The 26941-nt window shown below is 38.6% G+C and overlaps 1 protein-coding gene across 4 annotated transcripts in view; it reads left to right on the top strand.

The window, feature by feature from the left end:
• The window catches only part of st3gal3a (ST3 beta-galactoside alpha-2,3-sialyltransferase 3a), a 52860-nt gene that overhangs the window by 13511 nt on the left and 12408 nt on the right, over positions 1-26941 (top strand). For 3 of the 4 annotated variants that reach the window (XM_042416006.1, XM_042416007.1, XM_042416005.1), the window contains exons 3-9: positions 3108-3155; positions 6867-6909; positions 7145-7237; positions 14830-14924; positions 15724-15787; positions 17195-17290; positions 22066-22252. In XM_042416006.1, the coding sequence (XP_042271940.1) occupies positions 3108-3155; positions 6867-6909; positions 7145-7237; positions 14830-14924; positions 15724-15787; positions 17195-17290; positions 22066-22252 (626 nt within the window). The remainder of the gene's footprint in view (positions 1-3107; positions 3156-6866; positions 6910-7144; positions 7238-14829; positions 14925-15723; positions 15788-17194; positions 17291-22065; positions 22253-26941) is intronic. The other variant, XM_042416009.1, reaches the window with a different exon arrangement.

The following is a 26941-nucleotide window of genomic DNA, read 5'->3' as shown; positions in this document are numbered from 1 at the left end:
TGAACTCTGCATGTAGCGAAAGAGGCAGGGTCAATGTGCAACCGGAAGTGAGTATGACCACAGCTCAAAGAATGAGCTATGGTCACACTGGAGCCAAAAATTAAAATTTAATGTAATTAAATTAAATTAATTACTGTATAATCCCATGAAAAATAAGAATACATACATACATATATGTATATACATACACATATGGTAAATGGACTGTACTTGTATAGCGTCTTTCTAGTCTTCTGACCACTCAAAGAGCTTTTTACACTACAAGTCACACACATTCATACGCTGAATGGGTACAGGGGCTACCATACAAGGTCCCAACCTGGCCATCAGAGGGAGCTAACCATTCACACACATTCACACACTGATGGCACAGGCATCAGGAGCAATTGGGGGTTCAGTATCTTGCCCAAGGACACTTCGATATGCGGACCGGAGGAACTCCCATCAGGATAGAAATGTTCCATCATAGGATAAAGGTGATCACTCAGAACAACTTTGTATTGATTTGCAGCGACCCTTCCCTCTAATGGGACAAGTGGACCCAAACAATGCCAGCAAAATGCTCCCCAGAGCATAACAGAGTCACCAGGTTCCCTCACTGTAGGGGTCAAGCATTCAAACCTGTAACAGTTTTTCCTTTAATTTGTCACACATCTGTGTACATACATATTTATATACAGTGCTGCTTGAAAGTTTGTGAACTCTTTAGAATTTTCTGTATTTCTGCATAAATATGACCTAAAACGTGATCAGATATAAGTCCTAAAACTAGACAAAGTGAACTCAATTAAACAAAAAAATCTTTTTTTTCATCTTTTTCATTTATTTATTGAGGAAAATTATTATCCCATCTTACACATTTGTGGGAGGCAAAAGTATGTGAACCCTTGCTTTCAGTAACTGGTGTGACCTCATTTTGCAGCAATAACTTCAACCAAACGTTTCTGGTAACTGTTTATCAGCCCTGCACATCAGCTTGGAGGAATTTTAGCCCATTCGTCCTTACAGAACAGTCTCAACTCAGGGATGATGTGGGCTTCTTTGCATGAACTGCCTGCTTCAGGTCCTTCCACAGCATTTCTTTAGGATTAAGGTCAGGACTTTGACTCGGCCATTCCAAAACATTAACTTTCTTCTGCTTTAACCATTCTTTGGTAGAACGACTTGTCGTTTAGTGTCGTTGTCTTACTGCATGACCCACTTTCTGTTGAGCTTCAGTTCACAGACAGATATCTTGACATTTTCCTGTAGAATTTGCTGGTACAACTCAGAACTCATAGCTCCATCAATGATTGCAAGCTGTCCTGGTTCAGAGGCAGCAAAGCAGCCCAAACCATGATACTACCACCACCTTGTTTCACAGATGGGTTAAGGTTCTTATGCTGGAATGCAGTGTTTGCTCATCGCCCAACAGAATGCTTCTCACTCAAGCCAAAAAGTTTGGTTTTGGTCTCATCCATCCACAGAACATTGTTTCAATCACCTTCTGGCTTATCCATGTGGTCTTGAGCGAAGCGTAGATGGCAGCAATGTTCTGTTTGTAGAGAAGTGGCTTTTTTCCTTGCAACTCTGCCATGAACACCATTGATGTTCAATGTTCTCCTGATGATGGACTCATTAACATCGACTGTAGCCACTGCAAGAGAGACCTTTAGTTTTCTAGACGTTACCCTGGGGTCCGTTGTGGCCTCCTGGACTATTACAAGCCTGCTCTTTGTTGTTCGACCACTCCTGGGAAGGGCAACAATGGTGTTGGATGTCTTCAATTTGTATATGATCTGCCTGACAGCGGACTGGCGGAGTCCAAATTCTTCAGAAATGGTCTTGTAACCCTTTCCAGCTTAGTGAGCATCAACAACTCTTCTTCTAAGGTCCTCCAGAAATCACCTTTGTTTGAGCCATGACACACTTCCACAAAACCTGTGTTGTGATGCTCAGAGTTTGACAGTGAAGACCCAGATTTCTCTTCTTTAAATAGGCAGAGCCTTCCAGACTCACATTTGATTGTCATCCCATTGATTGAAACACCCAACTCTAATTTCCCCTTCAAATGAATTGATAATCTTAGGGGTTCACATACTTTTGCCATGCACAAATATGTAACATTGAATCATTTTCCTCAATAAATAAATGAACAAGTGTAAAGTTTTTGTCTCATTTGTTTATCTAGTTTTAGGATTTGAATGGAAATCTGATCATGTTTTAGGTCATATTTATGCAGAAATAGAGCAAATTCTAAAGGGTTCTCAATCTTTCAAGCAGCACTGTGTGTGTGTGTGTGTGTATATATATATATATATATATATATATATATTACTATACACACTGTGCAAAAAGTTTTAGGCACTGAAAGTAATGTGAAGATGTTGTGAGAAATAATTCCATGAATATTTTTTACTTATCAATTAACCAGAGTTCTTCTGCGGATTTAGGCGTCTCAGCTGCTTCTGTCTCTTCATATAATCACAGACTGACTCCATGATGTTGAGATCAGGGCTCTCTGGAGGCCAAACCATCTGTTGCAGGACTCCTTGTTCTTCTTGTTGCTGAAGATAGTTCTTTATGACTCTGGCTGCATGTTTGGGGTTGTCATGAGGCAGAATAAATTTGGGACTGATCAGACAACTCCCTGATAGTATTGCATATTGGATAAGAATCTGAACATCTAAAGTGCCTAAAACATTTGCTATAGTAAACTACACTTGAATGAGAAAGTGTGTCCAAACTTTTGACTGGTACGGTATATATCTAAAAAACATTTGTATTAACACTTTGCGCCTGTGGAATGCAATCTGCGTCACAATCTCTACCCCTTATTCTCAAGATCATAACTCTGTCAAACCAGAACATACAGACATCATACACACACTGTAAAATCAGTGAAAGTCACAGATTACAGAACATATCACAGAGAAGAAGTCTCTCTGTGATGTTGGGCTGTTGATGATGTGCAACAGCCCTATAAAACATCCTACCTTTGTGATCCTTATAATGGGCCTTTTTTCAACTCTTTGGTCACGTTAGAGTGCTTAGGTTGTGTTATTATTGTATTGGAGTACATTATATTGAATGGCGAAGGGCCACTAACATACAATTCTATGTTGCAGACACAGATGTGGATAGCATATTCTCCGTGGGACGAATAGTAAAATCAGGTATAGACAGAATCTCCCAGTTTCTCCGCATTCAAATCAGAAAGCTATGCTGGTCGGGTCTTCTCTATTGATTTTTAATGGATTGTCACTGCTTTTTTAGTACATTAAAACATTAAAGGTACAGGAAACTTCATTTGGAATCATGGAATCACATATCAGTATAGTATACATAGTTGTACGATGCAAAGCCTTTAAACTTCGATTATTCTGATTTCCGTCAGAAATCCAGACGTCAGGCTGATATGAATATTTCTATTAGATGCAATTAAATCAAGACGACTGGAGAAATACTACAGACAACTACAAATCCATGTGGCTTAGGTTGCTATGGCAATACACAAACAATGTAAAGGCAACAGAGGAATCACGCAGCAGTAAACTGTTTGAGCCAGATGAGTGAAACTACAGAGCAGTTTCACCCAATTCAACCCAGCAAGAAACCAAATGAAAAGTTTGTGTGACAGACAGTCCTTTGCACTGAGACCAGCTTGTGGATCACGTACACTTAAAACTTCAACAACCCCATGAATAACAAATCAGTCTCTGTATTTCACTCTGAGTGCATTTGAGGCAGAGAAAAAGGAAGCACATTTATCACCTTTTAAGTCACAAATTCAGGATTTTGAGTTTCCTGTACCTTTTTAACTTAAGCAAATTCATCTGTTACTTCCTGGCATGAAAGCACTTCCCAAAGGAGGAAAGATGAATTGTTAAAATATTTATGAATATATTTTACATAAAGGAGATTCCACCTCCATTGGTAGTGGATTGGAAAGTGAAATCAATCACAGCAGAGCAGTATGGTATACTTTATTTGAAGGTATACCTGTATGGATTCATTATAGAGGGACGCACTCTCTTACAGCTCTGTCATTAAATGTATTTTATTACTTTTCACTGGACAAATATTTCCAATTTGAGTTGCAAAATAAATTATAAAAATTGCATTGTCAAAGAATTTTACAGTATATACATTACTAATATGAATAGGGTTTTGAATGAAAGTGAATTAAAAAAAAAAATCATAGTTAAAATGGCTTCTTTTTAAAGCAGATTATAAAGGAGTGTGATCCTGTGAGAACTCAGTAGGTGTTCTAGAGTTAATAAAACAATCCCATCCAATTATTGGTGAGCATATGACCCAACCCTAACATATCTGGGTATTCTGCTTTTCCACCCTTTTTTAACAGGATGATCACATATTATAATGTTCTGCTCTGCTGATGATTGACATGGCACCATTTGGATTTGCAGTCTCCTGATAATCAGACTGAATTACCATTTTATTTCACTTCATTCAGCTTGACATCATGTTCCTGTTAGCCAAGTTGTTGTTGGGAGCAGGGGTAGCATTTATTTAATTTTTATTTAATTTTTTCCCCCTTACAAATAAATAACGGATTATTTTTTCATCCTTCCAGTCATTTTGTTGTTTTGTTATTGCAGTTGTTATGGGCAGTTTTTATTTACAACTAAAGAAATATGTAGATTATAAATTGTAATTCCTGTAAGTCAATTTAATATGTCCTGTACAGGTACATTGATCTCATCCACACTTGTCACAGTTTATGTGATCATTCTTCTGTTCTATGTTTCATGGATATAGCTAGGAGTTGCTTCTCTAACCAGGGAAATGGCCGTCAATGAGCACAACACCAGAAGTATTTAGAAGTATCACTCAACATATTGAACATATCAGAGATGTCTGCCATTGGTACCTCTTTCTAAAAGCCTAACACAGGCTTTTATGTGTATTGCATGTATTATTACATATAGCAAAGAAAAAGCACCATTTTTCACTGAATTCATTTTCTGGTCAATGCAGGAGAATGTTTTTTTTCCCTTGGCAGTTTGCATTTCATTCGATAGTGCAAGTGAAGATCACTTCACTTTACTTTAATGACCACACAACCAGGTTCATGCCAGTGAGTTTCAAATCAGAAAATGTGGAATTAAAAACGAATGAATGAATGAGTGAATGAATGAATGAATGAATGAAAAGTTGCACAAATATGAACATGTAATATATGTATCAATGGACTTTTTGGTCATTGTGATCATTTTCAAAAGGAACATCCTGTGGTTAAAAAAAATCAAGGCACAATGCATGGCAGTGTATACAGTTGCAACCCTAATGGTATGGTGTCTCCAGGAGGTCGAGTGGTAAAAGCTTAACAGCATTAGATATCAGGTATAACTCAACAGCTGACGGAGTAAGGTATCTATCAGTATCCATGCTGGCTATGTGGGTAGGGGTTGGTTTGGGAAAGGGTCAGCTTGTCTGCCATCACACCTGGCATCAATGGCTACCCAGAACACTTCTCAATTATCTTAAGAAAAAGACAGAACAGCAGAGGGCGATAATGCTTCATAAAATTGGTTGCAATTGCCCTCAAACAAAGCAAGAAGGTGGTCACTTATTTTTGACTCAGGTGGTGAGTTAAATGGTTTCCATTTTTGCTGTCAGTATCTAACAGATATCACATTATTTGACTTTGAATTGCTCACTGTAACAAGATGTTAGAAGACAGTTCAGAGGAGAAATAGAAATGAACAACTTCCATGACATTCACTGTAAGTCCTAAGCATGCAGACTGCACACTGTGGTATCAATGTCCTACCCTAATAATGACCCACACTGGTATCAAACATCACCTCCCTTTGGAGAATTCTACAATTCAGAGTATTAAGCCATTGCACATTAATTTCAGCAACTTTTTGTGCATGATTTGCATGATGGTTTTTGTTCCATATAGAGCTAGATCAACAGATCTATTCCTCTGGCCCTTGGGTGATCCATTGGCTGGCATTAGAAACCATGGGAAGATGAGCATGGTCCCATTCAGATGATTTATTCTGTACCAACATTGTTACATGGTTCCTTAGTCTTTTTTTTCCTGTTGAATTTTGTGTATTTGGCCTTCAAATGCCCAAGAACAGCATTTTAGCTTTGATAATCTTTTGTTCTGTAAAATTTGTTGTAGGACTGTAACGATTGATTTTAAAGGGTCAGTTTACTCAAATTTTCCACTCACCGCTAGGTGGTAGCTACCCATGCACATACTGAAGGCTTTATTTTCTGATGTTTTGCAGTTTCCCTTACTGAGACTTCTGAAGCCACCTTATTACAGTGAAGGTGAATTGAAATTGGTTGTCGTGCAAAGCATTGAAATAAAATCAGTATAATGAATGTGGTTGTTTTCAATGAGAAATCTTTACAATCAAGTATTGAAAGTAGAAAGTTGAGAAAACTGTTGAGAGTGAGACTGTGGATTAAAATGCTCATCCTCCTAGCATTGCTTTTCCTCCCACCCTTAGATGATAACTTACTAACAGGCTTTCAAGTTCAGCTCTGGATTATGTTCATGGCATTGTACCTGAATTTTAAATGGTTTTGATGAATTATTCCTATATTTATGTATGGCAACCACAGCATGCTTAAGACATGGTAGGGTTAGAATCCATATTGATCCCCACACTCTTAGATTACACCACATTACATAAATGGCACTGAACATAGGCTGAATCTTCCAATACTGAACAGAATTACCTCTAGAGCCTGAACGGAGTGAACAGATGTGCCAGAACAGAAACTTTTTACCTTCTTTGTAATGACAAGCCTTCAGTGTTAATAAAAAATAACCAACATAAATTCTAAATGTTAAGGTATATTATTTATTGTCATATTTACCTGCTCTCTCTTTTTTCTAGTGTATGACAAGCAAGGATTCCTTCTGAAGCTAGATGCTAGTCTGTGAGTATATATTATATATGTTTGACTATTTATCCAAATATACACTTCCCACTCGGAGTCTTGGAACTAAACTGTTGGGTGCTTTGGGGGCTTTGTTTGATGGCAGGTGTCAGTGATGGCATAAGGCATAAGGGCCTACACTCTAGAATTGTCTCTACAGTTATTTTTGTGTAATATGTATATGTGTGTGTGAATATTTAATCATTGCTTGACTCCAGTCCTTCTTGCACTGCAGGCCTTTGGAGCTGGTGTACAAGTACGGCAATCTCAGCGAAGGGGCTTGTAAACCTGGATATGCAGCTGCCAAGATGACTGCCATTTATCCAAAGTAAGAATAAGTAAAGGAGCTAGTAGCATTTTAGACATCAAACGTTTATGCCAAATAAAGTTGTGATCAGTGTGACCCTGATGTACATCTTGTAAACTCATGCAATCGTTCATGAGATGATTGATTGATGATTGTTCTATCCAACACCTGTAGTATTGTTGGTGCTTGTGTTGTTTTAAATCGTAATCACATTTCCATTTTTTAACTTACTACAAATGTCCCTGCAAATGCATGATATCAACAGTAAAAGACAGGGTTAAGAATGAAACGGTGGGTTAAACCTGCAGTGTGGAACTTTTGTCTCCCCCTTCTGGCAGTGAGAGTAATTACAAAAACACTGTTGACACGTGCTTACGTCAGCAGCTCTGCCGTAGCCTACTGCGTTGCTACTGTTGAGGCTGTAAAACTGTGGATAAATTGTTTTAAGTGTCATACAATCCCTGCGAAATGACTCATTTCACTATCAGAATTTGATCCATTAGGACCAATAACATGTAGAAAGTCTAGAAGAGCTGCACAATAATATTATTTTATCCCCATTCAAGGTAACAGAGAGCTATGCTCTGCCTATAGAGTATGCTCAGTATGCATTCATTTTGCCAGTGCGGGAATGTCGCCACCAACACCAGTTTTAAAAACACTGTGTATTGTGAAATACAGAGAGATTGATCTGGTGGTGATAGGCTTAATAAGCATTACGTGAAGTCATTTGGCAAGGGCTTAAATGTAACAGATGCTCATTTTTGTGTAAAAGACCCGCACTATAGCTTTAAACACAGGAATTTTTTATGTATAAAATGCATTCACATTTAGAATGTGAAAGCACTAAACATACAAGGAAATACAAAAAAGAACTTTATACAATTTTTACATTAAAACAAATGAAAGTAAAATAATTATACAAAACATTGCTTTATTTATTTTATTTTTTACAACTGAAAGTTTGTGGCAAAGGCTGTAGTACCAATTACTGTATTTCTTCTGTAAGTGATTCTGGACTCACTTCAATCTGGCCAACACACCAACATGGGAAGAGTACAAGCACAAGATGAGTTTAGACTTGACACAAAGCTAATTTTAGAGACAGTGTGATTTCATATAAAGTGGACACAAGTTTTGCTCTAAGCCACACAAATTGATGCAAAAAGATGCATGAACATATAGAAACAAGAAGAAAAGGAGAGTGTGGAGGGAAATGATAGAAAGAACCAGATTTCCTGGTAAGTTTTAAGAACATAGTCTGACCTGTCACACTAACATACACAAGCTAGTTGGAAATTGGTTAGTGGAGGTGGTAAGACACTGATTACTGCAACATGAATATATGATGTGATCCATCTATCATTCACCTAGTTGTACCTGAGTTGAATCAGACAGATCTTGACATGTCTCATCTCGTCGTCAGTGTTGTTACAGATAACTGTTTTAAACAGTCACCTCTCTCCTTCAGTATGTGGCCTTTTCTGTGTGATGTAATCCTACTGCTCGTTACCCTGCTTCTTAATAAGCCTGATATTAAATTTCATAAAAATGTCATAATTCCTTTTGACGTTAGTGGAGGTGTTAGGCAGAAACCCTGCAGGAACATGACAGTTGGTTTATGGTGTTACCTGGACACAGCTAATGTCTGTACTGTCTGTGTGTTTGATGTAGACTAGAAAAACTAGACTGTCCTCCCAAGAAAATCGGGAGGATCAGCCAGTATTGCAAGTTCCCCAAAGGCAACATGGAGAATAGGTCAGGGTGGATGGATAGGTCAACAACACTGTTTTTTTAAAAACCATGAATGCCTCCTTAACCTGAACCATGTGATTACTATTGTAACCATGACAATGAAAGTCGCCTTACCTTAAGGAAGTAGTCATTTTATACCACACCACATGTTTCTCTAACCTTAACAAAGTGATAATTTTAATCCAAACCATGATCTTTCCCTAAACCTAACCAAGTGGTTTTTGTCCCTAAAATCTAACCAGACCTTAACCACAGAGTTGTCACATCATAAAACATAAATATTTTTTAACAGTGATTTGTAATGGTTTTGGAAAGCACAGACTAATGATGTTGTCTTGCTGGTTACTGCCGATAGGAGGAGCCAGATTAGAAATGGCTTCTATGTGTCGTTTTGGGGTGCATGGGCCAACAATGTAGTTTGTCATTTCATTTGGAGGACTTGCTGAGAAAAATACTCCTGATTTTTTATTAAAAGTAATAATAATAAATTTTAATAAGTCTTCATTGTGTTTTACTTACTAGTTAACTTACAAGTTAACACTTACAAGTTCCTATGTACTTTGTACACAGTTGTATTTTACTTTTACTACGGACTCGCTATGGTACTCGATCCCTTGTGTGACCACAGTTCTCCATTACATTCCTGCATTCAGCTGTGATGTCTAATCCAGAGTCACTCTGTACATGCCTTTGTAGTGTCTACCCATTAACACAGTGAACCCACAGATTATCAGTCCATCTAGAGTCCCACACAGTACCCTGACCCTTGTGAGTCAGTGGAGGAAAACCCCTGTACAAAGTAGTCTCCTTGTGTGTTGAATATCCACTGTGACTGGCAGAGATGATACCAGACAATTGGTCAAAAGGATGTTAGAGTGACTCACGTCCAGCTAGTTTGATTGCTAAATGGGCATACCACTCCCTGACCTGTCTGGACTGTACGTGATCACCAGTCCCTAATGTGGTGTGTGGAGTTAACATGTTTTCTCTACATTCTTCACAATGTTAGTGTAGTATGCATGTATGTTGCCATCCTCAGGGCAGACACAAGCTGTCTCAACAGTCAGCTGTGGCTAGCATGCTAGTTTTCCTGTGGGAAATGCTACATTAGCCATCTCCATCACAGTACAGGTCAGGTCACTACCTCCATTTTGTGTATAAAATCCGAATCTGTAAATTAACCAGTAATAAGCTGTCAGACAGGCTAAATGTAAAATAAGAAGTACAATGTTTCCCTCTGACATAGGAGCAACTGAATTCCTCCAGTTGCAGTATAAGTACCACATACCTCATAACTGTAACCAAGCTTATTATTTGAGTAAATGTACTTTATTTCTTTCTACCACTGGTATTAAGAAGGTTTTGGGTTGCCATGGATTCAATCATTTACCTGTTTTTTTCTCTGCTTCCCTAACATAACCTGCTCAGTGAACCCGCCACTGAAAAGTAACTGAATTCATTTACTCAAATGAGGTACATGTTCTTCACTGGAATATTTTTTTCGTGCTTCTTTGTATTTCTACTCCACCACATATGAAGATTAAGATACAAAATATACTCACCAAGCACTTTATTTGGAACACCTGTGCAATCTAATGCAACCGATACAACACATCTGCCATAAATTCTACTTTTACGAAGCTTATAGATTTTCAGTTTTTGTCGACATTGTCAGAAAGGTGATAATTCTACTTAATGTTTATTATTGAGGTCATAGTGGGTGGTGGTGCTGTACTGGCCTGCATTATATTGAAAAGTGTATTTCCCCCCTCATGTATGTTAATGAGGTGGACAAAATATTTTCAAAATGACAAAAAAGAGGCACATGGAGGGCATTTTGTAGGTTATTGCAGGCTATATTTCATTTTCTATGTTTTAAATCGAAACATCATACATTTATTTTGTTGGGGCCCCAGGCAGTTGCCTAACTTGCCTAATGGTGAAGTGCACCCTTGTGCTTGTGGTGCTCTGGACAACCACCTAGTTCACCTACTGCATGCCTAAAAAGTCAAGTATTTCTCAGTAAAACAGTCCTGTTTTATGGAAAGCTCTCTGAGTTCAGAGTGGTATGAGAAAGGGAAGATCCCAGTTCTGCTTCTGCATTATTAAACACCAACAAAGTCCCCACACCGTGAAAGCCCTTCACTTCCTTATGTTTTTAGCACTATGTATAAAATGAGTCAGAGGATGCAGCGGTCTAAATGGGCCTGTGTGTTGTGCTATTTTTGTCCTCTTCTGCTCTGCTCTTCTCCCAGTGCGTGAGAAAACCTCAGGCCAGTTCACATACCCAATCTCTCTGAGCACTGGAGACACGCAACCCTCCTACCCACCAGGGCCTTCAGACGACTTCATTAATGAAGTGTGCTCACAGTCCAGACTGTAACCTGTTAAAATAACACGGGATTTCTCTTCAGAAGAAGGGAATGGTAAAATGCCCAGGGCATCCTTGACCCATTTATTCTGCTGTCTTTGCTCAGCTAGTTGTCCTGCTGCTGCTGACAGCAGGTGATGCAGGTGAGAGAGGTGCCCAGTAGCTCTCAGAGGTTGACTCATTCATAAACTCCTGCTGCTTGAAAAGAATATCCATATCCTAGATGCTCCACTGTGTTCTGTCCTCATTAACTGTCCGCACAAAAATGTCGTTTCCATTGGATTTTCACGGAAAATCCGGCCCGGGTCCTTCACATAGAAATCAGTCCACAGGCTGTTACAGACAACCGAGAAAGTCGGGGAAGGTCTCATTTTTTGTTACATTACTACACGTTCACTCATTGGCAATAAAAAAGCATTAATACATGTAAATTGATTCATAATTCTACATATACAACCTTTAACTTTTTAATCTTTAAGGACCAGATTCACTCAGCCTTTTGCACCTTGTTTCTGAAGCATTCTACATCTGGTGTTGTGTGTGTCATTTATCAAACAGGTGCAGCAGCCTTTAATGGCTGTTTTGGTGGGAAAATGCTTTTCCTCTGCAGATCAAGTGCAAATCATGGGGTGTATATGTACTTCTTTTATTTCATTTGTGAATTTGGGAAATAAATTCCTTCCTTCCTCATTAATGGGTATTGAACCAACTGCCCTCATAGCAGCACATTCAAGCAGCATAAATCCATCAAAACACACCATCAAACAGAAGAACTGAATGGAAACAGAAAGGCAAGATACATCATTATTAGCTGATTACTTAACTGTGTTTAAGTGTTTTCAGGCAAACCTTTCTTTCAATTATTCTGTAGACCTTTTAAACATTCACTGATTAGCAGCTTTTGTTTTGCCAAATCAGAGCTCATTTGTTGTTCATTATGTGATATTACACATGAAAAGAAACAAGCTGCCAAAGCTGCAGGGTTTGACTCGGTTAAAGCAACAGTTTTCCTTTAGACTGTTATGGTACCTCCACAGCACCTGTTTGGGTTTATGTACATGTCACCTTTTGCATGTTTCATTTTTTCAGAATTTGACAAATTATATTTGTAAGTTTTTTTATTTGTACATCTTTCAAAGTAGAAACTATTAAATGGTTTTAACGTGGAGTTGATGTATTTCCATAGTAATTTTAAAATATTTTTTTCTTTTATTTTTTTTTCCAGAGTGTTTTGAAATATTGTGAATATGCTGGGGCCTGTCAGCAGTTTACTTTTACTATCGCTGTCCTGACATAGCATGTTCTCTGCTGCCCTCCAGTATTCCAGGAAAGTCAGTTTGGCTGAACTAATCCTTTGATACATTATCCTTTTCTTCTCAAGTACTTATTTATTTCCTCTTTTTAGTAACTTTCCATTCTCAGATTTTTACTTCAGTATTTTTAATTAGAAAGTTAATGTATCTCTTTGACACAAGGGATGACATGACAGGGTGGTGAGTGGAAATCTGAGGACACTCAATGGCATCGAGTTGTGTGTATATATATATATACACACACACACACATACAAAAAAATATATTCACATGTCCTATTATACTTAAACAAAAAGCTCGACTTTGTCAGCGTTCATTAAGGCCTAATACCCCAAAGTGGAGACAGATGTGAGGATGAAATGGAGCATAACATGTTCAAATTAATCTGAGGCAGCAAACTAACTGAATACATTTAATTCTTTAATCTGTTTTACATGCAATGTTGAGCACACCTTCATCATAAACACAGTGTTGCTGGTAGCCAGATGGACCCACGTTTACAAGCACAAAATATTCTGGTTTTTGCCCTTATTCCAAAAAAGGCAATATTCCTACTAAGCTGTTTACATGGCTAATGAAAATGAGCATTCCACTAATATTCCTGTTTACATGCAGAGGGTTTTCAGGGTTTCCCTCTGCTCCAGTGGGAATGGGAATCACAAGATCTCTGCAGGCAGTGACTTAAACCAGCGAGTTGAAAAACATCAGTGAGCTGCTGCCTGATATTTGTATGCAATACTGATATGACTGATATTATAAATGTATAGTTACAGGCACATCCAGTAGCTAGGTTGTCACATGATGTTTACTGCACTGCTGAGTGTTTTTGGTGCATCTCACTGAGTCGTCACCTTCGGTCAGGATAATAACCAATCCCCTTCGTCCCTGTCGTGGAGAAGGCACACTTTATTTTTCCAGCCTGTCTTGAACAGCTTTCCACTCTCCTCTCATTCCTCTCCTCTGTCTGCCTTCCTGCTCCACTATATGTAATTTTGCCTGCACGGGGATAAACAGGCGAGTGGCCCGTGTGTCGCAAACTGCGGTAAAAACCCCAATTGAGACACACATTCTGAATGCACTGTATACATGTCCAAAGAATGCTCCTAAAAGCAGAATACCGGCATATCCCACATGTCTTAATTGGAAAGTGCTACATTCGGAATAAGGCCTAATTTCGAATATGTTGTTTACATGACCCGTATTAAATTCAGAATATTGTCATATTCGGAATAATAGTGGAATATTGGTATGCATGTAAACATACCCATTGTTTACATATCCATTTCTGATAGTTTATACATCAGTATAAAGGATAATGGTTTAAAGGTTATCCATGCCCTAAGTAGCCCGTTGTATATTATATTGCTATATCCAACATAAATACTGAATTCTTTTCAAAGGCTTTGCAGTGAACACCCACAAAAAGAACTTGCCTTTACTACTAGTGCTGGTTAACAATGTTCAAACATATGGTGGTAAATTGGGATTGCACTTATAAAATAAAGGTGGTTTTAAAGCGTAGTGGCATGTCACACTGGGACAACTGGCATTCCTTTAGTTGAAACTGAAAGGCTTTTTCTTTTTCATTTTATTTTTCAATGGTTTGACCACAACAGGCACACATCTTCTCTAAACTACAGTACAAGACAAAAGTTTTCTCATTCAGATGAATGGGAAGGTTGAAGACAATCCTGTCATTTATTCCCATTCAGCAGGCAAAGGAATCTATGATTGGCCTTTGATTTTGATGTTCAACATGTTCACCCCCTTCGCTGTTTCATGCAGCAGTGGTTTGCGGCCACATCAGGGTGGTTAACAAGGGACCTGGTCACGCTTGGTTGCCTTCCGTGTTGCCACCTTTTGAGGTGCCTTTAAGCAAGGCATCTCACATAGTGCTCCAACAGATCAGACTGGATATCTGCTCCCAGTCTCAGTGTATGAAATCTCTGACTCTGTCCTCCCCCTCATACGTGTCTCTGAGCTTGTTTTGGTGAACATAAACTCGTGTGGATTAGCTAGAAACACGATGCTCTTAATCCTCTTAAGTATTCTGCCATTAATCAGTGCATCTACAGTGTTCACATCAGGGCCGTACGGGCTTTGGACAGATATTGCATTGATGAATACCACTTATTCATTCTTACTTGTTGTAACGTGTTCTTTTATATCAACAGGTTCACCAAACTGGCGCCTATGTTCCTTGATCCAAATTACAAACGATTCCTCAAGATTGGTGATTATTCACCTCCGTTTGGAATAAAGTCACAAGGTATGGAAACATTTTCTTGTCATTTCAGGTAGAGGTACTATAGATCCACTCTACTGTAGGTGGATGTGCATTTATTCCAAGTTAAGACTAGATCTGAAGAGATAGCCCACGTAGTTTGCATAAATCACACTGTGGCTAGAGGAAGACCTGACAACCTCACAGTGACGACCAATAAGCAGCTGACAGTCACTGCACCAGGCTGTAGTTTACCAAGAAGTAGTTCCTGCATGTAACTCCCCGTGAAACCACAGTTTGTCATTTTTGACATTTCTGTTTCATCTGCAGATTAAACAACTGAGACACAACGTATTAATTAACAGAAGTAGCACAGCGAAGTTCTCACAAAATACGTGAGGCCAAAATAGGGAGTGGGGGTTCTGAAGCTATTCGACCATCCATTCAGGAAGCTACCTCTCTGTTGGCTCTCATCCGTCAGAGAATGTGTTGTTTAAAAATGCTTATCTCTCAGATTTTTGTTCACACCCTCCCCCTCTGCCAGTGTCTCACACTGTACACATCTCTCTCTCCAAAGAGCTAGTGGAGGGTCCTACTTTGCTTGCTTGACTGTAATATATAGAAGTGACAGCCTACCTGGACGTTCACCCAATGCCCTGCCTATCACAGCTAGCGCAGTGCTGGACATGAAGGCAACATAGCATCATGGATGAAATGTGGAGGGAAGAACTCTTTCATTTTCATCTTCATCTCTTTTTTTATTCTTCCACTTCTCCCCCCCCCCCCCCCCCCCCCCCCTCTCTCTCTCTCTCTCTCTCTCTCTTTCTCTATCTCATATCTGCAGAGAAGATCATAGATATCCTTCTGTCAGCTACAAAGAGCTATGGCCTGGGGGAAGAACTCGACAGGTAAGTTGGTGGTACTTGCCTAGGAAAGCTCTGATCCATACAGTGCAGTCATCACAATATCTCCTTCTTTTATGTGTTCTCACATAAGTCAGTAGAATTATTAACCTGTTGGATTCGGTGACCCATGTGGCTAGTATCATGAAATGACTGTGGATTAGCCAGCTATGTTTGGGTTTTACTCCGATTTTCCGGCATCACAAAGCAAGTGTGAGTTTGCAATACAGTGACAAATAATAAAGAACAATCAAGACATTTGTATACAGTACCAGTCAAAAGTTTGAGTTTCTCATTCAAGTGAATGATACTGTAGATCAGTAGAATCACTTTGCTTTCCATGGTGTTGCACAGCCATGTGTCCTCTCTGCTCGCTTTAAAACAAGGTGAACAGAACAATAGTTGAGCATACTATTGTAGTAATGAATTAGTTCTATATTAATTGCCCCTAATCACCTATGTCATATATAATACTCTTGATCTGATAACGTTGAATGTGATGGACTGAAGTAACTGTGTTGTTTGAATCTACTTTGTGATGAAGTTTTTGTCTTTATATGGGCCTCATCAGTTCTACAGACGTGTTCTGACCTTGTTTCATCAGACAGCTAAGACAATTAGGAATGTGTTTATTTTTCCAACCAGAATTAAGCAGAGCAGACTAAACACAGGACACATGTTGTATTAAGTCTACAAAATAACAGTACAGTCAACCAAAGTGTGATACATTTACTGGTGTTAACTGTCCCACTTCTGCTGTTAGTGCCTCAGAGAGTTCTTTATATAAGTATAAACACTGAATAAATAAGGTGATAATGAATAACTGTGGCATTAATCGTTCTCATAACTCACAGCTTTCTACTGTACATTAGACTGTCAAAGACTGGAATGGAAAATGAATATAAACAATAAATATATAAGAAAGCAGTTGCCCTTTTGGAGTTAAATCCATAAATCTGTTTAGACATCAGATTTAATTAGGGCAGCTGTGGCTCAGGAGGTAGAGTAGGTCGTCCACTAATCAGAAGGTCGGTGGTTTGATTCCCAGCTCCTCCAGTCCACATGTCAAAGTGTTTTTGGGCAAGATACTGAACCCCAAATTGCTCCAGATGGCTGCACCATCAGTGTGTGAGTGTGTGTGTGTATGGGTGAGCATAGAAACATAGTGGGGCGCTTTGGATAGGAAGCACTGTATCGCTCCTGATGAGCAGGTTGGCACCTTGCATGGCAGCCTCTGCCATCAGTGTATGAATGTGTGTGAATGGGTGAATGTTGGCATGTATTGTAAAGTGCTTTGAGTGGTAGATAAGACTAGAAAGGTGCTATATAAATACAGTCCATTTACCATAAAAGATGCTTATAACTTCAGATCGTATGATATCATATCTCAGGTGCCTACCCTCTGTGTTACAGTATGAGCTGTAAGACATGCATCATTGTGGGGAATGGAGGAATCCTTGCCAACCGATCTCTGGGCCAGAGGATTGATGAGTTTGATGTGGTGGTCAGGTATGTTATGACACTATACAGACTGTACACACTTTTTACTGCAAGTTTGTCCTCATCTGAATCGAGTCAAAGGCCAGAGGTTGTTGTATGTTACACAGATTGTAAAGACCTCTTCAGAGGATTTGTGATTTTGTGCTATATAAATAAATAAATAAATAATCACCTTGAAAGCCACAATCCGGCTCACACCATGTGATACTCCCACAGTAGACAATTAGTCTTAATGTTCTTTGGTTTATCAAGTGATGCTCCTATAAGACATCTGTATTTTTAGTTTGACAATTTGAGAAATGTACAGTTGCAAATGTAAAACATTGTTGGAATATTACTACTTTTAAGGAATATATAACCTCTTCACAAGAAACAAGCATCTTTATTTCTTCACAATTTAGCTTACTCTCAACTTCAGCTATTTCAGGGTCTTTTACCCTCCTTTCACAACAAATTTACCTTGTGTTTTGATTTCAGACCGTTGCTTAGCAATCGGCTTCCCATTCAACAGAGATGCTAAACCCTTCAGCACTACACAAGCAGTTTGCATCCAAGTTATTTAGCTAAGATAACAAGGAGACGTCAGGGGTCTGATCAGCCACAATCTCCCTGGAAACTTGCAGCAGAGTTGCACTGTTACAGTGGCTAAACTTACAGTCCTGGCACTGTGCAGTGACTGGGTTTGCCAGTAGGCCTTTTAATTAGAGCGACTCTAACATGTATGCAAAACAGTCAAGTCAAAATGTATTTGTATGTCACATTTAAAACAACCTCAGTTGACTAAAGTGCTGAACAGGCTTAAAATACGAAAATAAATAAATATAAAAGTAAATAACAAATAGGAATAAAAGAAAACATAAGCACAATAATAATAAGAAAAGAATTGCAGCACAATAGAAGATGAAGTGAAGGTGTCAAGCTCAACTCGAATTGAATGCCAACGAGAAGAGGTGGGTCATCAGCAGTGACTTGAAATTTTCTAGTGTCTGAGCAGTTCTTATATGAATAGGTAAGCTGTTCCACAGATTTGGGGCAGCCACTGCAAAGGCTCAGTTGCCTCTATTTTTGTGCCTGGATCTCAGAACATCCAAGAGCATCTGGTTGGTTGACCTCAGTACTCTAACTGGAGTATGAAGATGCAAGAGTTCTGCTAGACGAGGTGGCACCAGCCCATTTAAAACCTTAAAAGCCAGCAATAAAATCTTAGAATCAATCCTAAAATGGACAAGAAGCCAGTGGACAATACTGGTGTTATGCGATCACGTTTTCTTTTAGCAGTTAGAAGATGAGCAGCTGCATTTTGTACTAAGTACAAAACAGTGACTGCACCTTATAGCTGTTCACCTCAGGCTTTATGCTTGCATCGTCCATGAGAGAGTCTTGTTCATAGTTGTAAAATGCTGTTCAATAATGTCCTTCTGTTGTCTCATGGCTTTATTTTTAAATGCTGCCTTTTTCCTATTAATGCAGTCTTTAGTTCTTTAGTTATGTATGGTTTATTGTGTGGGTAAACAATTATGTCTTTCTTGGTGAGTACATTGTCCACACAAAAGTTAATATAGTGCATTGTTGTCTCTGTAGCCACGTTGATATCAGTATCACTGAAAATTTTCCAATCTGTGCACAGAAAAAACCCTTTCAGTTTTTCTATGTCATCCTCTGACCACACTGTCACAGTTTTGATCTGTGGCTTGCTGTGTTTGAGCATGGTTTTATATGTGGGAATTAAGTGGATGGTGCTGTGTTAGCTAGGGGGATTTAGATCTGGCAACATATGCATTTTTGATGTTTTCGTAGTACTTATCTAGAGTTCTATTATCTTGTGATTCTCACTGGACATATTGTTCAAACCCAGGCAGTGATAGTTCAAGTTTTCACTGGTTAAAATCTCCTAGAATAAAAACAGGGGCTCCTGGTGTATGCTGTAGTTGCTGGTGAACACAGTCTGCAATGAAAGCTGCTGCTCTTGCTGTGTTCCTGCTGGGGGGAACGTACACAGTACAGGTAACTACACTGCCAAACTCTCTCGGGAGGTAAAACAGTCTTAAGCTCATATATAATACCTCAACATCAGGACAGCAGATTGTTTCTCTTACTGTGTACTGTTTGCACCAGTCATTGCTCACATACATATCTATGTCCTCTGTTCTTTCCCGATATTTCGTTCCTGTCTGCTCTGACAAGAGAGAACCCCTCAATTTCAACCATGGAGTTGGGGATGTCCTGGTGTAGCCATGTTTCTGTAACCATCGTATCAATCAATCAATCAATCAATTTTTATTTATATAGCGCCATATCACAACAAAAGTCATCTCAAGGCACTTTTCACATAGAGCAGGTCAAGACCGTACTCTTTAATTTACAGAGACCCAACCATTCCCCCATCTTGTACTTGAGATGCGGTACTCAAAACATCCCTTTGTGTTGACATGGAGTTCTTCCATTTTGCCTTGCAGTGACCTTGCATTGCTCAATATCATGGAGGGCAGCAGAGGTCGGTTTCCCCGTCGTCATAGATGCTGCCGTACTCCACTTTGCCTGCCTCTTTTTTGCAACCACCTGTTGCATTCAGGTCACAACCTCACACATTCAGGCAGGTCCATTAGATATGGTCCAACAGCAGAACATGTTGTCCCCATAAACTCATCTTCAGGCAGACATATAGAGTGAACATTATGTGAACTTAACATGTTTTTTCCAAATTAATATTAAGTAACACAAATCAAATCAAACCAAACAAATCAATCAAGCACAGAGACCGCAAGCCAGGGTCGCAAGCAAAGCAGAGCCACCATAAAGGGGAAAAAAACTAATCTTCTCTGAAGACATTATCTATTAGTTTTAAAGTTACTCAACATCAACCTTGATCACAAAGCCATGTTATGCCTTACTGTTGACAAGTTTCGTTGTCATTAGTGTCATCTCAGCAGGTCCAGGTTTGTTTTGAGTTGACTTGGAGTTAGCTGCTGTGTTGAGTCACCAGCGAGGTTCAGGTGGTTGCATAGCCCAGAGCAGGCTATGGGTTGTAGATAAGTCTTTGCAGGTGCAGTGGTGTTGAACCACCAGTGAAGAGGGGTTAAGCCTTGTTTCAGGCTGCCATGAAATTGTCTCTGTCGGTTTAACTCCCAGTTTGGCCGTACAGCAAGCAGGCCGAGATCCAGTTTCAAGCGTTGCTGTCTTCTTCAGAGCGATGTGCCAGTTTGAGTTGAGGATTCAGGCATTCGCTGGCTTCTATTAATCTAGTTTAATGCCGAATAAAGTTTAATCTGACTATAGTCAAATCTTTAATCAATAGCTCCATGTGAGTTGGCGTAACTTTAAAAGCAAATACTATTGAAAACATGAGACTTAATATTACAAATAAACAAAAACAAACTGAACTTGTTTCAATAAATCAAATAAATACACGCATACTTGGGCGAAAAAAAAGAAAACAGATGTCTTAGGAGAATTGTGTCTGAGCTCTTGAGTTTCTGCAGACCACCTCAAAGAGAAATGACTGAGTTTGTTTCATAGGTTTGGACAGGACAGGTGGAGCTTTGGTTGTGTTTTAAACATTTTCGCACTGAATTTCTGATGAATATACATTTCCTTTGTTTGGGGACTTTAAGGTGTGCCTGACTTTGACTTGAGATGGTAAATTTTCTACACTGGGGAACTAAGTTTTGAGTTTTAAACGCAAAATTCACAATTCACTATGTCTATGAATACTTCATGTCACATTGTACCGTATATTGTAAAACCATTCAGAAAAAACAGTTCAGCATTATACATTAATTTCATAAGTCAATCCTTCCTATCAACATACCAAACATTAACATTCATATTCTCCTGATGTTTAGACATTCAGTCTTCATTGATTCAACCTTCTCAAACCATCTACATGCCTAGTGGTGAAATAAAAGTTTAAAGCAATAATTATGTGACTAGATTAAACTTCCAGAAACATAATTTCAAATATAAATTCAACATAACTTTTACTTCATAATATAAAAACATTCAATATGATGATCATTTCTTAATAAAAGAAAATGCTCCACTTGAAATTCTTAAAACATTAACTTTACATTCCTATTACTTCAGAAACTTCATTCATTCAATATGACTACTCATTTAATTTAACTACTAAAATATGATTAGGTTATTAGAGCAAAAGTTAAACAGGTGATTTTGAAATACCATTGCATAGTTACCATAGAAATATTCATTAACTCTTATGACATTTAAAAATTCAACATGAAGTTCTAACTTTATCAATAGAGGGCAGTATTCTCCTCAATAGATTACCACACAGCTATTAAAGTTATGCCATTCTTTATGTATATCTATGACAAACAACACATAAACATGCAGATTTGCAGAGACTCAATGAATATCATGAGGGGTTTTCTGTCCATGTGTGTTGAGTTGTAGGTCTTTTCTCCTGGTATAAATGACCCCAAAGGTCATTTATGCTTTTAGTTCAGGCCATAATTTAGTTATTGGTCAGAAATGGCCTCTCAGGAGGTCTGTTCAATATCCATTTTGTCATAGTTTTTTACTTTTGTCATTGTCATGCTCTGAGACCCCCACTTGGCTAAAAGGTCAGTTTGGGGGTCCAGGGGTGAGGCATTCAGCCATGTCTCTGTAGAATTCACTCCTCACCTCCTCAGTTTGAAATTCAAGAAGGGTTGTTTTATCCCATGAAATAAAACAGCATGGTGTCCTACAACACACTAACTTCTCCTGATTGGTTTTGGACAGTGTGTTTTGTGATTAATTGATTGTGCCACTGTGTATTGCAGGTTAAATGAGGCCCCAGTGAAAGGCTTTGAGAAAGACGTTGGCTCCAAAACCACTATGAGGATCACTTATCCAGAGGGAGCCATCCAGAAGACAGAGCATTATGAGACTCAGTCGCTGTTCGTCCTCTCAGCCTTCAAAGCTCTGGACTTCCGGTGGCTGCGACACATGGTCTTCAACCAGAGGCTGGTAAGGCAGCTGGAAACATTACGTTATATTATATACATTCTGCCTCTAAATTTTATGCATGTGTATGTGGTCATTTATTGACTTGAATGCACAGATGAAAGGAAGCTAGTACAATCCAGTACTGTAGACCACTCAGGGTTCAACATAACATTTTTTCCCCGCTGGCCCACTTGGCCAGTAGATCAGAGTTTTACTGGCCCCTTGTATATTTTCACTGGTCCAGCAGCCAAAAAATGAAAATAACTTTTTTCCATAATTTTGCTGTTTTATTATACACAATATGTACAACAGTGAAGTTCCCTTTAGATTTGGTTGTTTACCTTTAATTATTGATGTGTAATGTAGATATATTACACAAATATGCAAAATTTAAAATTAGGCACATATTGGATCAGTAAATGAATGGTCTATAAATGTAGACACACATATGTTGTGTTAAATCAGATACTATGGAATACATAGACAGAAAGGAATAAAATTTATGATAACCTTTCAGTGAGTATATATGACCTTGATAATAAACTAAATTAAACAAATTAATATTAACAACATTAACAATTAAATTAATGCTGAGTCGTCAGAGTGATGATGATTATTACTATTAACTAATGATCATTATTAACTATTATCAGGTTCTCTTCTTTTCATACATATATTTTCTTAACTGTCATTTTTGATAAAAATTATATAGTATTATATTCACCCAACTAATCAAGGCAGACAATAGATAGATTGAAGACATTTTTGGGGCTTATAATTCAGTACATTTAATCAAATCTTACATAACACAGCCAATATGATTAGCTTATGCACATGTTGATGATGTTGATGAAAACATAAAATAAATACAGACATGGCAAACAAAAAGTCTGTCTGGTTGTAGTCCTGTCAGAGCTGGGTGTATGGAGGTCTGAGATGAGGGAGGATGACCAGAAGAGTCTGGACAGACACTGGAGGGACAGAAGTCAGTATGAAGTATGAAAGTGATATAATGAACATAAACTGTCTTTTTATGAACCAACAGCAGTAAAAGTTAAATTCAACATGTTGCACTGATGCACAAAAAACAGACAAGCAAAATAAACATTGCTTAACTAAAAACACACTCACACAAAATAACATTGCACTATGAAATAAACACAAGTGCATATTTACTTGACAAGCAGCATCAGGTCTATTGATCCAGATCTCCTGATGATGTCACAGAGTTATAGACGTATCCATTCGCTGTGAGCACAGAGAACCTTTCAGTTCAGATCAGGCTGCATCTCTGGTGACTGTAAAGAAAATAGCACAACCCAGTGAGATTACTGGCACTCATCAGTACAGATCAGCTGTGGAAAAAGCATGATGTTGAACTGAAACTATGTACTGACCCAGTGTGTTATCCTCAGACCTGGAGGATTAGAGGCCCAAATGAGGACCACTGCTGAGGGTCAGAGGTGATGATGAGAAGGCTGAGTAGGTACCTTATCTACTGTTTCTATAGCTCCAGCTGCAGCTACATCATCCTGCTGTCTGTGACTCTGCTTTTACCAAGAAAAACATATAAGCACAGATATAAAATAAATGAATGCATTCACAAACATTCAATCAGTTCTGCTGCTCCACATGCTGCCTCATTGTTCTTCAGCAGCTGAATGGACCTGAACTGCACTGACTGAAACAGAGAAAGGCAGATTTACTGAACCTACAGCCTGTTATCACAACACAGGAGACAGACAAGATTAGAGGCAGGCTGTAAGCATGTGAGAAATGCAATGAAAATAACACGTCAGTGTAAAAGGTCAATAACTTCATTAAATCTCTGTGTGCATGTGTATTCCAAAAAAGGAAAGAAACAAACTCTTCTGACTTGTGTCAGTATCAGTCTGGAAAGATTCCAGATCAGTTTCTGACAGCTCAGACAACAAGCTGCAGATTTCCCACACAAGTCATTTATATACCTCACATCATACTTCAAATATTACTGAGTTATCATTATCATTTACTTACTGAGTTACATCATGCACACCTGTGTCTACTGTTTATCTGACAAAGTCTGGCGTGAATCAGTTGATCTGTCTGACTACATCAGAGACAATAACGCTACAGTGGTTTACTGTCAGTCACAAATACAGGAGACAGAGCAGTACGGTCATTTGCTGTTGTTCGTTGTAATTATTGCTAATTAATATTACCAATGTTATTGTGTGGAGAGATTATCAATAATGTTACGTTATGAATATGACCACTTAGATTGAGGTACACAGCAAAAATTCAGAGATAAAACAACATGAAACAACATTGTCTCTTACCATTCATCCAGTCCCACAGCGGAGAAACAGCTGAATAAATGTCAGGAACAAACTTACTGAAGGCCAGCAGATGAATATTAGCTTGAAAGAAAAGTCTTGCAAGTTTCATTCACCACAAACATAAAAAGACGAATATCTCGTATGTTGGTTATTTCTGCTTCTTCTCTTCCTATGGAGTCGACAAGCGGAAACACGAACAACGCCACTCTGCCATTGGAACTGTGGTTGGAGGGGGGATTACATCAGCAGTGATAAGAACTACCATAGAGAATGAATTGAAAAGTCAAGGGAGTTAAGCTCTAATATTCCGGCTCCTCACGCTGGATGTGAATGAAACTTGGCATGCATGTTCAAGACATAGTGCAGGATGTCTCCAATGAGTTTAATCGGGATTGTTTTAAGCCAACTTGCTAAGTTGCTTGCCAAGGCTGTATACCAAATTTGGTGTTGATAGTCAAAATCCAAAAGGTAGATGTCATATTACTCTTTTTAACTGAATGACTTTTATGTTCCAATTGGCTTTTTTGTAGAGCACATTTAGCTAGATATGTGTGTCAAATTTCAAGTAAACTGGACTCACTATGTGGGTGTCCTGGCTTGTCAATTTTTTTTTGGGGGGGGGGGGGGGGGGTTAAACCCTAATAGATGGTCTGCAGTAACATAATTTCTTTTCATTTTTAATGAACCAATTAAAATACAGATAACAGACTTTTACTAAACTTTTAAAATTGTTAATGTAATCCAATAATATATTATTGTTATCATTACAATTGTATTTAAAAAATATATATATTTAAAGAACACAAAAAAGTTTAACCATGACTGAACACAAAGCTTGAACCTAACGTTCTGCTGATGTGTTACCTGATTTGTTGTGAACGTGCAAAACTTTAATTTAGCATCACTCAGTACAGAAACACTGCTGTAGTGTTTCTATATTTTTAGTAAAGCAACAAAATACGTTAAGACCTACTTGGGATATTGACATTAAGGTACTTGTTTTACTTTATACTGTACGCATTTAAATAACATGAAAATAAATTGTGAAATGTTGTGTGTAATGATGAAATGAAGGTTCGTGCACATTACAGAGGTCCACTGTTGAGCTATATTGAATGATAAGAGTCCACAGTTCACTGTCAGATAATGACAGATGTCCCTTTTTTAGTTAGCAGCATTCACACTGGTCCAAATCCAGCATGAGATGCACTTATCAAATCTAAATCCTTTTGATTTAGCATTCTTTGCAACAACAACAAAAAAACTCCATACAGCAAATGGCCAATGGTTTGCACTTCGCTTCTTCAGACTAGACCTAGGATACATCACATGACACCATCAGAACATGCCGACAGCTTCAACTGTTGGACTTACACAAAATATTAGCCAGCAAGACAACAGCCACACGCAAATGCCTATTGAATAGTAAAACATCCTGGAGGTAACGTGACTATTCACTACCTGAACATGGTGACGTAGACATAGTGATTTGAGCACATTGTGTTTATTATAGGGAGACAAATGTTCAGAAATTGGAATGTAATAAATACAACATTGACATATTTTATTTCAGGAACCTTACTGTACAGAAAATCAAAATCTATGACTTGTGACACAAAAATGAACAATGTTTTAGAGCTACCCCTAAATTTCTCAAACTACGCTGTCATGGGAGCTCATGTCCTTTTCAAGGTAGCCGAGTTCCCCTTATCTCCACTGTAATTCAAACCCTGTTTAAGATGATGTCAATGAAGGCACTCTTTATAACACATTTCCACTGCTGTGAAGTTTCAAATTACATTGTCACTGTGGTGTCTGTCTGACCACTTGTAGTCCACTGAACAGCAAGATCAGTTGTTTTTTTATCAGTTAGCAGAACACGCATTGAACCTGGAGGGATAGGAGAGTAGATAAGTACTTTTTTTCCTTGAGTTTACCAGTCAAAAATCATTTTTTTAAACTTACTCCATTTTAACTTTGATTGTTGCACCTTTGGAGCAGTGGTGATGGTAGTTCTTTGTCCTTTGTGCCCTTCAGCAGTATTAGACTTTTAATACTGACAATCACCAAATCCCCTGACGTCTGTATGCATGCCCATCTAACTCCAAATCAAAGGGGGCAGAGGGGGCAGTATGAAACTTCAGCTCTGATGCACATCAGAAAGCAGCCGTCATTCAACTTCAGCACTGAAGGCAGAGCAGGAAGCTAGGGCTTCATTTGGCCTGTCAGGAGGAGGTGGATTTCACTGAGGTGGTCCCAGTCCTGGATCACATTTCACCTCCATTGACAGCTGGAAGCACAGACAGTCTGTTTGCTACATCCCTGCCCTTTGTTGTCAAGAGAAAGACTACAGGCTCATGTCTTGTCTGAAGTGGAAGCAACACAAATTACT

The sequence above is a fragment of the Thunnus maccoyii genome, chromosome 7 (assembly GCF_910596095.1).
Source record: "Thunnus maccoyii chromosome 7, fThuMac1.1, whole genome shotgun sequence".
Classification (NCBI taxonomy): Eukaryota; Metazoa; Chordata; class Actinopteri; order Scombriformes; family Scombridae; genus Thunnus; species Thunnus maccoyii.
Note: the sequence above shows the minus strand (reverse complement) of the source record. Positions and strands in the feature narration are given on the sequence as shown.